Source organism: Geotrypetes seraphini, chromosome 1, assembly GCF_902459505.1.
Source record: "Geotrypetes seraphini chromosome 1, aGeoSer1.1, whole genome shotgun sequence".
In the NCBI taxonomy this organism is placed as follows: domain Eukaryota; kingdom Metazoa; phylum Chordata; class Amphibia; order Gymnophiona; family Dermophiidae; genus Geotrypetes; species Geotrypetes seraphini.
The window spans coordinates 549,593,435-549,609,868 of record NC_047084.1 but is presented as its reverse complement, the minus strand read 5'-3'; the positions used below and the strand labels follow the sequence as shown (position 1 = coordinate 549,609,868).

At 44.5% G+C, this 16,434-nt stretch overlaps 1 protein-coding gene across 4 annotated transcripts in view; it reads right to left on the bottom strand.

The window, feature by feature from the left end:
• ST8SIA4 (ST8 alpha-N-acetyl-neuraminide alpha-2,8-sialyltransferase 4) overlaps positions 1 to 16,434 on the bottom strand; it is a 235,117-nt gene that overhangs the window by 49,047 nt on the left and 169,636 nt on the right. For all 4 annotated transcript variants that reach the window (XM_033929191.1, XM_033929188.1, XM_033929189.1 and 1 more), the window contains one exon: positions 9,264 to 9,557. In XM_033929191.1, the coding sequence (XP_033785082.1) occupies positions 9,264 to 9,557 (294 nt within the window). The remainder of the gene's footprint in view (positions 1 to 9,263; positions 9,558 to 16,434) is intronic.

Genomic DNA, 16,434 nt, shown 5'->3' with positions numbered 1-16,434 from the left:
TCGTGCTCAGCGGTGTTCAGCACTGTTTAGACGTCTAACTTTTTAGGTGTCCTTTAGAGAATCAGGTTTTAGGTGAGATTTAGACTAGAGAGCTGCACGGGAATGAGGACGACGGGAATCCCGCGGGTTCCCCCTTTGGGTTGTGGGAATCCCATGGGGACGCCCCCTCGGGTCACTGGGATCCCATGGGGACTCCCCTCATGGTCTCGGGGATCCCTCTGGGTTCAATGCAACTCAAGCCACGAGGCTCATCTTCTTTTCCTACCTGCCCTGCAGCAGCACACATAGCTGACCGGAAGTCTTCCCCAATGTCAGCGCTGACGTTGGAGTGAGGGCTTTGCGTCAGTTACATGCAGCATGTAGGGCAACGCCTGCCATACGACATCAGCTCTGACAATGGAGGAAGACTTCCGGTCAGCTATGTGTGCTGCTGTTGCAGGGCAGTTAGGAAAAGAAGACAAGCCTCGTGGCTCGAGCTACCTCTCAGAGCTCCATTTGGATGAGAAAGTTGCTAATAAGGTAATTTGCTGGCAGATGAGAACTGGACACGAACGTGGGAGGCAAACGCAGGACACAGAAAAGGTTGAACCTGGGAGGCAAACGTTGAACACAAAAGGGAGGAGGGAGTACGTTTTTGGACACAAGGCATGAACTTGGGAGAGAGGATGGAGGAAGGGAGGGAAAGAGATGCTGAGGTGGGGGTGGGAAAGCGTTTTTGGACACAGAAGGCATGAACTTGGGAGAGAGGAAGGGAGGGAAAGAGATGCTGAGGTGGGGGAGGAAATAGAAAGGGAGAAGTGGGTGTGTCAGTGAGAAGGAAAGAGATGGTCGTGTACAAGGGAATGGAAAAAAGGAGAATTTTTGGTCATAGGGAGGGAGATACAGATGAAAGGGAGAAATGTTGTGGTGGAAAGGGAACAGTGGGACAGGTTGAAATGGATGCAAGAGGGAGGAATGTTGGACATAGTGGTGAAGGGAATGGAGGGAGAGATGTGGCATGGTGCTGGAGAGGGGTGATAAAGCAGAAGGAGAAATGTTGAGCATGGGGCTGGTGGGCAGGCACGAAAGATGAGAAAAGGATAAATGCTGGACCATGGTAGGAGGAACCAAAGGACAGCAAAGGAAGAATTTACAAAAGTGGAAAAAAGAAACTGGGATCAACTTTATGGAAAAATAAGTTTCCAGACAACAAAGTAAAAAACGGAATTTATTGACTAAAATATGTTAGCTTTGGGAAATGTATATAGCAGATGTCTTTGTATTGTGTTCAAAAGAAAAGGAAATGCATTTCTGGTTTTATTTCTACAGTGTTGAAGTACTTGCTGACTCACCTTGCTTGTGACTGGTGGGGATCCCCAAGCACCGCCAGCAGAGGACCTCCTCTAGAGACGGCCAGAACTCCCCTCCACCAAGCACAGCAGTCGCTGACAGCATCCATGAGCCACTGAGGTGCCAGCATCTGTGACTTAGGGACGCTACTGCTCATCTTCCAAAGGTCATGGGTTCAAATCCCAACCAGCTCCCCTAGCACATATTTTAATTGTGGCATTCTACCTCTACAAAAAAGCTTAGAGGACTATACCAAAATCTTGTCTCTTGCAGTTGATACTTTAGAACAGGGGTGTCCAACCTTTAGGCTTCCATGGCCCGCATTGGCTGAAAAAATTTTTTCTAGGGCCGCACAAACACTAACACTAGCTGATGAGCAAAAAAAAGGTTCAGCAGGTCCAAAATTTGAAATCACTAATATAGAAGATATACATCTACTATAATAAAACCCTTAGCGCGCATGCACACTTCAAACTTCGTGATCCCTGCGTCCGTGATCTGTAGCTCCGTGCCAGTATAACCTACTGCACATGCGGAGTTTGAAATAGTGACCACGGACGCAAGAAGGCGGAGAACACGCCGGTGACTTCCCCCTCCCACCCTCACTCACTCTAAGTCTTGCACAAACCACTGCTACAGTTCTTCATTCGCGTCTACCTTCCTTTTCAAAGCAGCCTGCTAAGGATCGCTAGCCGGCTGTAGCAAACCTTGCAGGCTGCTCTCCACCTTGGTAGCATGTTCCCTCTGATGTGATCCTGCCCCTCCTCTGACCTATGGGATTGTTGGACAGGGGGGAGATAAAACAAAGAGAGAAGGGCTGCTGCTGGATAGGGGGAGCAGGGAAGGGGTGCTGCTGGACATGGGGAGGTAAAAGGAAGGGAGAAGGGCTGCTGCTGGACAGGGGGAGCAGTGAACGGGTGCTTCTGGACAGGGGGGATGTAAAAGGAAGGAAGAAGGGCTACTGCTGGACAGGGGGAGCAGGCAAGGGGTGGTGGTGGACAGCCGAGGAAAGAGAGAGACAGAAAGAAAGAAAGACAGACACACACATCTAGCACCCGTTAATGTAACGGGCTTAAAGACTAGTATCTAATAATAAACCTTCATTACAGGGACACTGTGGAGAGGAACCCAGAAAAGCAGTAACACTTACCCTGACTGAGTGATCCTCCATGTGCACCACTGACAGTGGGAGCAGCCACAGGCTTCCACATCCCCACTCTAATGAGCAGGAATGCACGCTCCTGGTTCTCTCATTCACTTCTATTACAGCTACGGTGAGCCTCTTCAGAGGTGAGCCTCATCAGAGCGGGGATGCAGAATCAGATGTCAGCAGTGCACATGGAGGATCATTCAGTCAGGGTAAATATTACTGCTTTTTTGGGCCTCTCACTTTGAGTTTAGGCTGCCTCAAAATGAACATCTCCCCTGCTGTAGCTAGTAGGGATCCCCAAGCCTCACCAACTGATGGCCACCTCCTCCCCCTCCAACTTCCAAAGTTCTGCAGCTGGCAGCAATATTACAGAGCTGCTGCCTTCCCTCCTCCCTGCCCCTTCCCCTCCTTGGCTTTCATGCATGCATGAAAGCAGTGGCAGCTTGAGGATATTGCCATTTACTTCAAAGCTTGGAAATTTTGAGTTGCCAGACTGGAAGATGTCTTCAGTTGGCAGGGCTTGGGGATCCCCACTAGCTCAAGTATTTATAAATTGCACTCGGGCAGGGAGAAACTTTAGTGCCCATCCACTAATTTTGGGCTCCAGTCCCTCCCCCAAATCAGATGTATATGACTACACCACTGAATACAAAAATAATTGTGATGCACATAACCCAATGCTAACATATTCCAGTTAATAAATTCAAAATAAAATTATTTTTTCTACCTTGTTGTCTGGATGTTTTGTTTTTCCATCATCTTGGTCCCAGTTTCTCTTTCTGATTTTTGTCTATCTTCAACTAATTCTCTTTCTAGTGTCTGCTGTCCATTTTTTTTCTCTTCTCTCGTTCCATTTCCTTCTTATGCCTATTTCCAATGTATTGATTTTTCCCTTTCAGCTTTCTCAACTTTTTCTTTTCTTTTTTGCCTCTGTCCACTCAAATCTTGCCTTCTTTCTCACCCTTCTTCTTTTTAAATGTTCAGCTACCTCTTAATTCTCCATCTTCTCTCAGTTCCTAACTCTCCCATTTCCCATCTCACTTCTTTCCCAGCCTCCTATTTCCTGCTATCTACTCCCCATTACCACATTTCTACCACTGTACTCACTGCTCTCTCACTCATCTTGTCGTCTCCCTTTTGACCTCATCCACATGGCTCACCACTTTAAGAATCCCCCTCCCTCTCTCCTCTGGTCAGGCTATAATTTCCTGTCCCTTTCTTTCTTCTTATCCCAGCTCTCTTCCCTCCTGCCCTCCTATGGGTCCATCTTTGCTCTTCTATTCCCATGGTCCAAAATTTTGCTCCCTCTCTTTTCTGTTTTTCTTCTTCCCTCCCCGCTTGATGCTGAACAATGAAATGGAGGGGAAAAAAGAGAGATGCTGCATCTCTCTGCCTTCCATCCATAGGTCTAACATTTCTCCTTCCCTTCCTTCCATCCCCCCAAATTCAACTTCTCTCCCTTTCTCTTTCCAACTGCCCTCATCCCATCCCTCCTCCTGCCTACCTTCCCCAGGTCCACCATTTCTCCCTTTCTCTTCCCAACAGTTCTCCCTTCATAGAAACATAGAGTATGACGGCAGAAAAGGGCCGGCGGCCCAACAAGTCTGCCCACTCAAGAACCCTCCCTCCCTTGAGAGACCATCTTTTAAGCATAACTCTGTAGCAACCCCACCTGCCTGTCTCATCGACTCTTGAAGTCGAGCACACTACTGGCCTCGACCACCTGTCATGGAAGACCATTCCATCGATCAATCACCCTTTCGGTGAAGAAGTATTTCCTGGTGTCACTATGAAATCTTCCCCCGTTAAGTTTTAGCGGATGCCCTCTTGTCGCCGTGGAACCCTTAAGAAAAAAGATTTCTTCCTCCACTTCAATGCGGCCCGTGATGTATTTGAATGTTTCTATCATGTCTTCCCTTTCTCTGCGTTCCTTGAGAGAATATAAGCGCAATCTGGTCAGACGTTCTTCATATGGGATATCTTTAAGACCTGAGATCATTCTAGTGGACGTTCCCTCTGACGCGATCCTGCCCCTCCTCTGACCTATGGGATTGTTGGACATCTCTTCACATCCTTTTGATAGTGTGGCCTCCAAAACTGGACACAGTACTCGAGGTGAGGTCTCACCATAGATCTGTATAACAGCAGTATGACTTCAGGCTTTCGGCTGATAAAGCTCCTTCTGATGCAACCCAGCATTTGTCTAGCCTTTGCTGAAGCTTTCTCCACCTGATCGGCAGCCTTCATATCTTCCCGGATGAGTACTCCCAAGTCCCTTTCTGTAGCAGTTCTTGTTAAGTTTTCACCATTCAAGGTGTATGTTTTGCATGGATTTCCACTTCCAAGATGCATTACTTTACATTTTTTGGCATTAAAGTTCAGTTGCCAAGTACTGGACCATTGTTCCAGTAAAAGTAGGTCCTGCTCCATAGTGTTGGGCCTGGTTGCGCTTTCAGGTTCTGTTGCCCTGCCCACAATGTTGCATAGTTTAGCGTCATCGGCAAATAATGTAATTTTGCCTCGAAGTCCCTAAGTCAGATCCCTTACAAAGATATTAAATAGCATTGGGCCCAAGACCGAGCCCTGTGGCACTCCACTGGTCACTTTTGACGATTTTGAGGGAATACCATTTACCATTACCCTTTGAAGTCTTCCGCTAAGCCAGTCTTTTACCCATGCTGTCAGTGTTTCTCCTAGTCCTAACGAGTTCATCTTGTTCAATAACCTGTGATGTGGAACACTGTCAAAAGCCTTACTGAAGTCTAAATAAATGATGTCCAGAGACTCCCCCATCCAGATTTTGTTACCCAGTTGAAGAAGCTTATCAGATTGGATTGACAAGACTTTCCCTTCGTAAAGCCATGCTGGTGGGGATCCCTTAATCTTTCATCATCCAGAATTGTGTCCAATCTATTTTTAATCAATGTTTCCATGAGTTTACTCACTATTGATGTGAGACTCACCGGTCTATAATTTTCGGCCTCTGACCTGCATCCCTTTTTGTGGAGCGGGATAACGTTGGCAGTTTTCCAGTCCAGGGGCACTCTTCCCTTGCTTAGGGAAAGATTGAAGAGCTCTGCTAACGGTTCTGCCATGACATCTTTCAATTCTCGAAGTACTCTAGGATGTAGATTATTTGGACCCATAGCTTTGTTTACTTTTAGTTTTGATAGCTCATGGTAGACGTCGCACGCAGTAAATTCCACGTCCCGGAATGGGTCCTCCGAGTTCCCCTTTGTCTGTAACTGGGGACCATATCCTGGCACTTCGCAGGTGAAGACTGAGCAGAAGTGGTTATTGAGTAGTTCTGCTTTGTCTGCGTCCGAGTCTGTAAAGTTGCCTTCAGGTTTCTTTAGGCGCCCAATACTGCTTGTGTTCTTCTTCCCTTCGCTAACATATATGAAAAAGGATTTCTCCCCTTTCTTTACCTGCCTAGCTATGTTTTCTTCCATCTGGAGTTTGGCCTCTCTGACTTGCTTTTTAACTTCTCTAGATTTGGCCAGATAAGTTTCTTTAGCTACTGATTGTTGTGATTGTTTGTAGGTAACGAAAGCTTTCTTCTTGTGCTTTACTAGTTCTGAGATCTCCGCGGAGAACCACTGAGGTCTATTTTTCCTGCGTCATTTGCTCACGGTTTTTATGTACATGTTGGTTGCTTCTTGTAGGGTAGATTTCAGAGCCGACCATAGAACCTCTACACTGTCCGGTGTGCTTTGGTTTTGCAGCTCTTTGTAGACATAGTCCCCCATGCCCTGAAAGTTAGTTCCTTTAAAATTTAGGACCTTAGTCAATGTATTTGACCTAGTGGTACCTTTCTTGAGGTGGAACCACACCATGTTGTGGTCGCTGGAGGCCATGGTGTCACCCACCGATACCTCTGTGACAATGTCTCCGTTGGTGAGCAATAGATCCAGGATTGCCTGATTCCTGGTGGGTTCTAATACCATCTGCTTGAGGCATGCTCCTCGCATGGAGGCTAGTAGCCTCTTGCTGATGCTGGTTGTAGCCGCTGGTTTGTTCCAGTCCACATCGGGCATATTGAAATCTCCCATTAGCACTGTATCTCCACGCAGTGTGATTGTCTCAATGTCTTCCATTAGTTCATCGCCTGCATTCTCTTTTTGTTTTGGTGGTCTGTATATAACACCAAGATACAGGCATTTGTTATTGCCCCTGGCAAGGTTCACCCAGAGGGATTCTCCTATATACTTGATGTCTGTGATTTTAGTAACCTTGATGTCATCTCTTATGTATAGAGCTACTCCTCTGCCTGATTTGCCTTCTCTGTCGCGACGGAGTAAGTTACATCCTGGTATGACCATATCCCATCCATGGGACTCCGAGAACCACGTTTCTGATATTGCCACTACATCAAGGTTGGCGTTTCTCATTTCCATTTCCAGTTCCAGTATTTTGTTGCCTAAGCTGCGGGCATTAACGTACATGGCTGACCATTCTTTCTGTTTGCATGGAGTGTTTTCTGTCTGAAATAGTTTGTCCCCTTCAATCTTGCTTTTATCCCCTTCAAACTTGCCTTAGTTGCACTTCCTATTGCCTTTGTCTCCTTCAGTGTCCATGCGATGTCTCACCTCTGACTTCAAGACGGAGTCTCCGTCTTTCCCTCTGTCCCCCACTTTACTGACTTGATTACTTACTAAGTCTCTGTCTCTTGCTCTGCCTCTCTCTATATTGACGCAAGATAATTCATCTTCCTCATCTTCAAGTATCTCTTTCTCTCTTCCTCCACACCACCCCAGGTCCAACTTCTCTCCCTTCAGACTATTGCCCACCATCTCTCTCACGACGTCAGAGGGAACGCTTCTGGATCAGCCGCATGAGGCACGTAGGAGCCACTGCTCGCAGCTTTCAGCGAACACTGCAGCAAGACAAAAGAAGGAGCCGGCAAGAATGTAAACACCCGGGAGTGGCAGAGGAAAACGCTACATGGCCCTTGAACGGGGCCGCGTGAAATACCTCATGGGCCACATGAAATACCTCATGGGCTTTAGACTCTAAATCATAATTTTGCATGAAGTAAAACTCTTTATAGTTTATAAATCTTTCCTTAATTGCTTCTGATAATTTCAGCTATACACAGCTGAAAGCAGTGCAACATACAGAAAGTGAAGTTTAGACAGCTTTTCACTTTCTGCATGTTGCACTGCTTTCAGATGTGTATAGCTGGAATTATCAGAAGCAATTACAGAAAGATTTATAAACTATAAAGAGAGTTTTACCTCATGCAAAATTGTGATTTAGATTCTAAAGTATCAACTGCAAGATTTTGGTGTAGTCCTCTAGGTTTTTTTGTAGAGGGGGGAATCAATATCCGACTTGTGTCTGGAAAACTTGTGCCTTAAGTGTCCGGTGGTCGTGTCCGCAACCGCCTTCAGTTCTCACCTCCTCCAGTACCGGACACAACTGCCATCTTACATCAAGCAGTCACCGCCAGGAGGTGCCGAATTTTGCGAGAGTTCACTGCCTCCAATGGTTACTTTATGTTCTGGAATGTTGCCTGCCTCACTGCTGTAACCTCACGCAAACGCTTTCCTGCGTCTATACGTGATTGTCCTCTTCATTCCACCTCACAATCGCGTACAAATGCAGGAAAGTGCTTGTGTGAGGTTACAGCAGTGAGGCGGGCAACGTTCTAGAAAAATGGTAACATACCACGGGCCTCAAAATAGTACCTGGCGGGCTGCAGGCTGCCTGTGGGCCGCAAGTTTGAGACCAATGCCTTACACTATTAAGCCCTGTATAGAATGTCATTAGATAAATAAATATTGATGATTCATAGATTTGATCTGGTAGGATATAATAAAGATGCTGGGGGTAGAGGATTTGGCCAACTTATAATAAATGAAAAATATTTTTCTACTTCTTATGCTATACCTCTTTTAAGCTCAAATGAGATGTAGCAAGTAACACTTTTTAAAACATTTATTGAATGAATGGTATCTGCAGTTCTTTAAGTATCAATTTATTTGGCTTGCACAATTTGCTTAGAGATTTATAATGCTCTTTAAGAGATAAACCTAAATGCAAGTTCTCAAATGCATTATCCCCAATAACTGTGTAAAGAAAAAAGACAGTACAGTATAAGGTACTTTAAAGGAGTCTAATACTTCAGGTATTCTAGAGCTTATACAATCTACATTAGCATACATGTTAAGACTTTATTGCACATGCTAAAAATATTGATTTATGCAGGAAGGCCTTACTACATACTGCATATTAAAGAAGTCCTAGTAATACATAAATATTTGCAAGACCATGCATGCACATGATGGATAGAATGTAAATAAGGAGCCCACTTAACAGTTTTGTACATTCACCATCTATGCTATTCTGGGACAACTCATAGGTTAATGACTATTATTTAACTTGTATCTCAGACTGGTGTTAACATAAGTCTGTTATTTACTAAGAAACAGCTAAAAAGCATGCTTGTACTATGTGGCTAACACACTCAAATTTCAGTGTATAAGAATAGCATGACTATATTATTTTGGATATTTGTTTGTACAAGAATGCTAAATCTTTTTGCATAGCTTAAAGTAGCTTTTTAATGTTCTTGTTAAATTGTTTTGTAGGCCCATGATAAAATTGGCTTTGAACCTGTTTTATTATATGGGCTCTTAAATTAATGAAAATTAAATTTTAAATGAATCGTGCCTGATTTCACCGAGTTTTTTTTATGAAATCAAGAACAAATATTTCTTTCTTGAAGTTTGTTACAAGTTTTATTGTGTCAAGAACCGATCAGGCTTTTCCAGATACTTACCCTCTGACAGCATGAATAAGTCTCAGTGATGGATAGGCAGTTCGTACTTTAAGTTTATTCTTAAGGATTAATGAATTAACCCACTCCACATGCTTCTCTCCACCTTTGACCATGAAAGCAGGAATCCAAAGGACGCTGTCATTCAGCATGGAGAGTCTATGCACAAATTTCTCTCTGTCACTCTCATTCTGAAAGCCTCCAAACGCTCTTTGCACAACTGATGGATTCATGGTAATAAAATCTGATTTTGTTCCCACATCTGCAGCAAACTCCACCACAGGAGCTAAATTGCACCTGAATAGAAAGAAATTAATAGATAAATATGAAGCAGTCAATGCGGGTAAATGTATGCATGAATGAAAAGCTTAAAATGAACTTGGAATGTTGCTTCTTTTTGGGGTTTATCCAGGTATTAGTGACCTAGATTGGCCACCGTGAAGATGGGCTACTGGGCTAGATGGACCATTGGTCTGATCCAGTAAGGCTATTCTTATGTTTTTGACCCCGCAATAGACAAAGAGAATTTAGTTATGTTAGTGAGTTACTCCTTTTTCTAGTACAGAATGAAACTTCTTATCATCAAAACTTTGCAATAGATCAAAATTAAATAATAATCAGAATACACAGTATAATAAAAGTCAATCAACTGCTAGGCACTGCTTATAGAATCTAGCCTAGCAGTGCTTGGGTGTGCTTAGACGCTGGTATATTAGAACAGGTTTTACTTGGTCTAATTTACCGGTGTCTAACTCAGATGCCTAGCGATGCTTAAGTTTACTCCACCGATTTTCCACTCCAAACCATGCCTACTTTTCAGGTAAGCATCTTTAGGCATCAGAAGGTGCCTCGACTAAGGAGTAGTGTGGAATTCCACCCCTAACTTTTCATACTGTGGTATTACAGAAAAAGAACGCAAGAGACGCCCATCTACTATAAAACACGGCCGCAGGACTAATTCACAAAAGGAATGGATACAAGAGGGCAACCACTATTAGAACAACTGTACTGGCTACTGATGAAAACAGAATCCAGTTCAAGATAGCCTGCATGGTCCACAAAGTGATCTATGGAGAAAACTCGGAGGGATTAACTTTTAATATTAAAGCCCCACACTCCTTCTTCAATTCACATGTATTGCAACGCTTCAAACTTCCCATCACCTCAATAAGTACGGTGGAAGATGATCAAGGTGACCTTTGAATACCAAGGTCCTCTCATTTGTAACAAATTATCAACACACCTAAGGCAATCCGCCATCTACCTTAACTTCAGGAAGAAACAAAGACATACCTCTTTTCCCTATAGCCACTCTCTTATATTAATACCTTTCAAGTAGTTAAACGTCTGTATCATATCTCCCCTGTCCCTCCACTCCTCTAGAGCATACATATTTAGGTCTTCCCGTCTCTTCTCATACTTCTTTTGATTCAAACCTATACAGCCTTGCATTCTTCTGGCTACAGTCAATGCCTTATCACACTGTTTAGATGCCTTTAGATCAGTGTTTTTCAACCTTTTTACACTTATAGACCGGCAGAAATAAAAGAATTATTTTGTGGACCGGCATCTGTCCGTGGACCGGAGGTTGAAGAACACGGGGCTACGTTGGAGGCCAAACCCCTCCCATCTCTACCCAATCTCCACCCCAGACCCAACCCCCATAATGGTACTAATTGCACCTTGCACGTCCCGTGCCTCATCTGGAAGCCTTCCCTCTGACGTTGCAACGTCAGAGAGAAGGCTTCCGGTTCAGGTGCAGGATGCTCGTAGGAGCCACTGCCCTTGGTTTTACGCACTGAATCATTTAGGAAGAGGGAGCTGGCTCGAAGATAACGCTGCATCGATCGCACCGTGGTTGAAGAACACTGTTTTGGGCCTGATGCATGTGCTGGCCCTGTGGACCGGCAGGAAATTTCTGTGGACCGGCACTGGTCCATGGACCGGTGGTTGAAGAACACTGCTTTAGATCCTTAGACACAATCACCCCAAGGTCCCTTTCTCTATCAGTACTTATCAGCCTATCACCTCCCAGCACATACGGTTCCATCAGATTTCTAGCCCCCAAATGCATCACTCTGCACTTCTTCACACTGAATTTTAGAAGTGCAGAGTGATGCATTTGGGGGCTAGAAATCTGAGGGAACCATATGCTGGGAGGTGATAGGCTGATAAGCACTGGCAGAGAGAGGGACCTTGGGGTGATTGTGTCTGAGGATCTAAAGGTATCTAAACAGTGTGATAAGGTGATGGCTGTAGCTAGAAGAATACTAGGCTGTATATAAAGAGGAATAACCAGCAGAAGAAAGGGAGGTGTTGATGCCCCTTTATAGGTTGTTGGCGAGGCCGCACTTGGAGTATTGTGTTCAGGATCCCAGTATTTTTCAGGTATAGTGATATTATAATGTTTACATAGTTTCCAATGGATGAGATGTGCCACCTTGTCTTTTTGTATAGAACTTTTCTACCATCAGGATTTTACAGTCAGCTATGAGATGAATGATAATTTCCAACTCTGTTTTACAGAATCTACAGGTCTGTTGTATCAGGTTGTTGTTGTTTTTTCTATACTTGCTTTAAACCATCTCATATGTAATTCACTGTAATCAATTGCTTATCTTTAGGTTTAAATTCATCTCTCTCTAACCATTCCTTTCTGGTTTGAGTAAATGGATTCCTAATCAGCTAAGATGAACAAGATGGAGCTTAAAGTACTTGGCTTTGGTAAAGATGTTTCCATGAAATTGTAGTGAAATGGTGTGGTGGCCTTGAAATTATAGTAATAAGGCAGCTGAAGTCTTTCAATGTCGCTTGGATTTGGATTTTCTTTTCAATGGAAGAGTTGCTAAAGAGTACTCATAGCTCCTTATTATACTATTATATTATATCATTACTGAAGCTCATGCATTGTAACATTATAGAAGCTCATAAATTGTTCCTCATGTATAGTAACACCATTACTGAAGCTCATGTAAACCACTCTGAATTGACTACCCAGCCATTAGTAGCAGTATAGAAGCTCTCAAACAATACAGTCCAACAACAAATGTCAAAATTAATGATCAGGACAGTAACTAATCTTACTTAGCCACTTCCTGTTTCTGCCTGTAAGAATGGAAATTTCTCTAATCAGAAAACCAGAGGAAGTTGAGTCAGCTACTTGAAATCAAGGGGCATGTGACAAAGGAACTGGTATAAAGATTTTTTTATAAAAAGTGGTATTTGTCTTGAATACTGCAAGCTTCATGTTTCATTTAAAACATTACTATAAAAAATTGTTTCAAAAGCATATGTTCTACAATAGTATGTGCCCATTAAAAACTCCACAGATAATATCATAACCATAACAATCCAGCACACTTAAAGAATTCATAATGCTTTGGAAAGTATCTAACCTTACAATGAAATTACTTACCTGTTCTCTGTGGACAGCAGGATGAGTGACGTTATTTGACAGAGCCTTGGGCGAAAATCGCTCTCCGGCAACTTTGGGAATCGTTTGAGGGTGGTGCACCAAACATATGCATGCCTTCCCACCTGCCACTATTGCGCAGGACCAAACCAGTCTAATGGTATAGCTGACAGAATACAATTTCAAGGGTAGGTGTTTGGGGCAGTGTGGATATTCACCTTACTATCCTCAGAAAACACCTACTATAGGTGAGTAACTTTGCTTTCTCCACAAACAAACAGGTTGACAGACCACACTGATGGGAAACCTTAGCTACTAAGCTGTCTGAAATAAAAAGGGGAAAGAGACAAGCAAGGTTTAACAGAGTACCAGGAATAAAGAGCATTGCTTGCTTGTTTGTTTTTTAGGGGGAGGGAAACAACCTGGAACAGAAACAAACGGGCCTAAGTGGTTATGGTTTGATTCTATACCCAAATAAGTTCTGAAAGACTGCTTGATCGAACTAGCTACTGTGGTAAGAGTCTTGTTCTAGACCAGGGGTAGGCAATTCTGGTCCTCAAGAGCCACAGGCAGGTTAGGTTTTCAGAATATCCACAATGAAAACTGCATAGATGAGATGGATTTACATGCACTGCCTCCTTGAGATACAAATCTATTTCATGCATATTTATTGTGGATATCCTGAAAACCTGTCCTGCCTATGGCTCCCAAGGACCGGAATTGCCTACCCTGTAGTCCTGTTCTAGACAGAAGTGAAAATACAAAAATGGACTGATGACCACATTGTAGCCTTGCAAATCTCCTCTATGGAGACTGATCTCAGAGGGTCTACCAACACAGCCATGACTAATAATTGTGAGTTGTGGCATGGCTTTCTAGAGTCAGCCTAGCTTGGGCTTAAGTGGAAGAGATTTAGTCCACTAGCCAACTGGAGAATGTGCATTTACAAATGGCATTCCTAACGTGACCATTTATTTTTTTCATCAAAACGGGACATCTATTAATATTCAGTCCCGCCCTAGCCCCACCCCCTAATCCTGCCCTAGCCCCACCCCCAATCCCATCCTAGCCCCGCCCCCAATTTCTTCCATTCATTTTCATGTACACAAAATATCTTATTATTTCATAATGGTAAGCATAAAATTTTTTAAAACACAAAGAACCCTATACGCAGAGAAAAATGTTAATTATCATTTATATTTGGGGGGTTTCAAAGATGTCACCTCAGTAACTATAGAAAAATAGACAAATATAGTGCAAAATATAGACAGCAGATATAAATTCTCAAAACTGAAACTTTTTGATCACTAAATTGAAAATAAAATCATTTTTTCCTACCTTTGCTTTCGGGTTATTTCATGAGTCTCTGGTTGCATTTCCTTCTGTCTGTGTATCCTTTCTTTCATTTCTTTCTTTCTTTACTCAGGCCCAACAATTGTGCCTTTCTATTCCCTCCCTCCTTCCTATATCCTTAGTGTCCCATCCTATGTCCTTAGTGCCCCCAGTGCCTCCTTCCAAATCCCCCCCACTGCCTTCCAGCCTTTGTCCCACCCGCTCCCCCGAAGTCAGCCTGCCTGCCTACCGCCCTTCCTCCCTGCCGCGCCAAATCCAGCCTCGCACCAGTTCAACTCCCCACCCCCATCCCGGTCCACCCCCACTGCCTGCCAGCCTCTCTCCCCACCTACCTCCAGCACCAATTCAACAACCCCCCTCCGGTCCGCTGCCGCTGCTTGCCACCCAGAAAATTTCAGTGGAACCCTCACAACCCCCCCCCCCTCCCCATTCTCCCTCCTCTTCTATCTAGGATTATCAGACGTCCGGATTTAGCCAGAAAAGTCCTCTTTTTAAAGGAGTTTCCAGACGTCTGTCTAAAATGTGAGAGTTTGTCCGGGTTTTCCTCTCCCCTGTTCCCCGCCTACCTCGGTTTCTTGGCTGCTACTCGTATTTTTGGGAGGCATTAACTATTCAACCAGTGCAGCTCTGGATCTCACACTTTGAAAATCAAGCCTCGTTCTGGAGCTGCAATTGCTGCACTCATAGCGATCCAAGCCTCATTTTGGGGCTCCAATAGTTTCATTCATTACAATCCAAGCCTCATTTTGAGGCTCCAATAGCTCCTCTCAGGATCAACCAAGCCTCACTCTGGCCTTCATTGAAGGGAGGTAAGGAGAGAGGCTAGCTAGCAAGCAGCAGCGGCTGCAGATCCGGGGGAGGGGTTGAATCGGGCGCAGGACGAAGGGAAAGAAGGAGGATGGCTTTGGCGTGACAGGGAGTGGAAGTGATTGCCTGTCCCGTTGTCCCCGCGCACAGCTTCGGGACGCTGTCCCTGAAAACGGGACATTTTGGCGTCCCGAAGCTGTGTTTGGGGACAACGGGACAGGGGATCTAAAAACGGGACTGTCCCGTTCAAAATGGGAGGTATGGTCACCTTAGGCATTTCCCATCCTTTTGGGGTCAAAAGAAACAAAAGGCTGGTTGGGCTCTCTATTGGTTTTGTTTATACCTGAGAGAAGGCCACGTTTCTCTTGAAGTTCAGAGTAGTGCTGCCCGATTCAGGGAAAAAAAATTTGATTCAATTCGATTCAGCCTACTGAATCGATTTTTCGACGCGATTCGATTTTCCTGCCCAAGTGGATGTTTTTTTCCAAATATCCTGGTGGGTTTATTTTATAGCCTCATCACCTGCTTTGCCCTCTCCTACCACACTGGCGCTGTGGTGTAAACAAAATAAACAAACAAAAAAGGCTTTTCCTCTCTGTTAAATCCTAACTCACGTTCGTAGTCTAACACCAGCTCTGGCAAGATACACATTTCAAATCTGACATATTGTAATCACAAAACAGAAAATAAAATTATTTTTTCTATCTTTTGTCGTCTGGTCACTATTCAGATCTTATCGGTCCCCGCCTCCGGTTGTCTTCTGATAACTTGCTTGCCAGGGTCTCCTTCTTTCTCCATGCTAACCATCCATCTGCCATCTCTGTCCTCCCCTTCCATTTCCCTTCCCTCCCCCGGAGGTCTGGTATCTTTCCTTTTTTTCGTCTCCATCTACAGATCCACCTTTTCTGAATAACCCTTTCATCCTTCATCTCTCTCTCCTTCCCCACCACCCCAGGGTTCACCATGTCTCCCTTTCTCTTATCAACTACCCTCCTAGCCAGTATCTCTATCCCCCCTCCACACCATCCCTTGTGTCCAACTTCTCTCCCTTTCTGTTCCTTCCCTCCGTAAATCCCATTGTCCACCAACTCTCTCCCACTCCTGTTTTTAGATCCCTATTTCTTCTATCCTTCCCAATCTCCCCTCTCCATGATCTCCCCCAAGTCCATCTCCCCCCTCCACCAAGTTCATTTTTCCCATCTATCTTCTTCCCATCTCTCCTCCAGTCCACCAACTCTCTATCTCCCCTCTCCCTCCAACTACCTTTTTTAAAATTATTTTTATGGTACTCCTAAGCCCCCACCACCACCACACCCCCGCACCTTTCCCAAAGAGAGTCCGGCAGGAGGGATTCATCTGGGAAGAGGTCTGCCGGTGGCAGTAGCGATCCACTCCTGCCACTACTCCTTGCGTCTTCTCTCCACTGCGGCCCGCCCTCAGTGAAAACTTCCAGTTTCTGTTTGGGCGGACGATTGGAGAGAAGATACCCAGAGTAGCGGCAGAGTAGTGAATTGCATTCGCTACCACTGCTTTTGCCTGGCCGGGAAGGAGAGGAGAGATCCTTGCTGCCGGGAAGGAGAGAGCTTTGCTGCCGCCGATCTG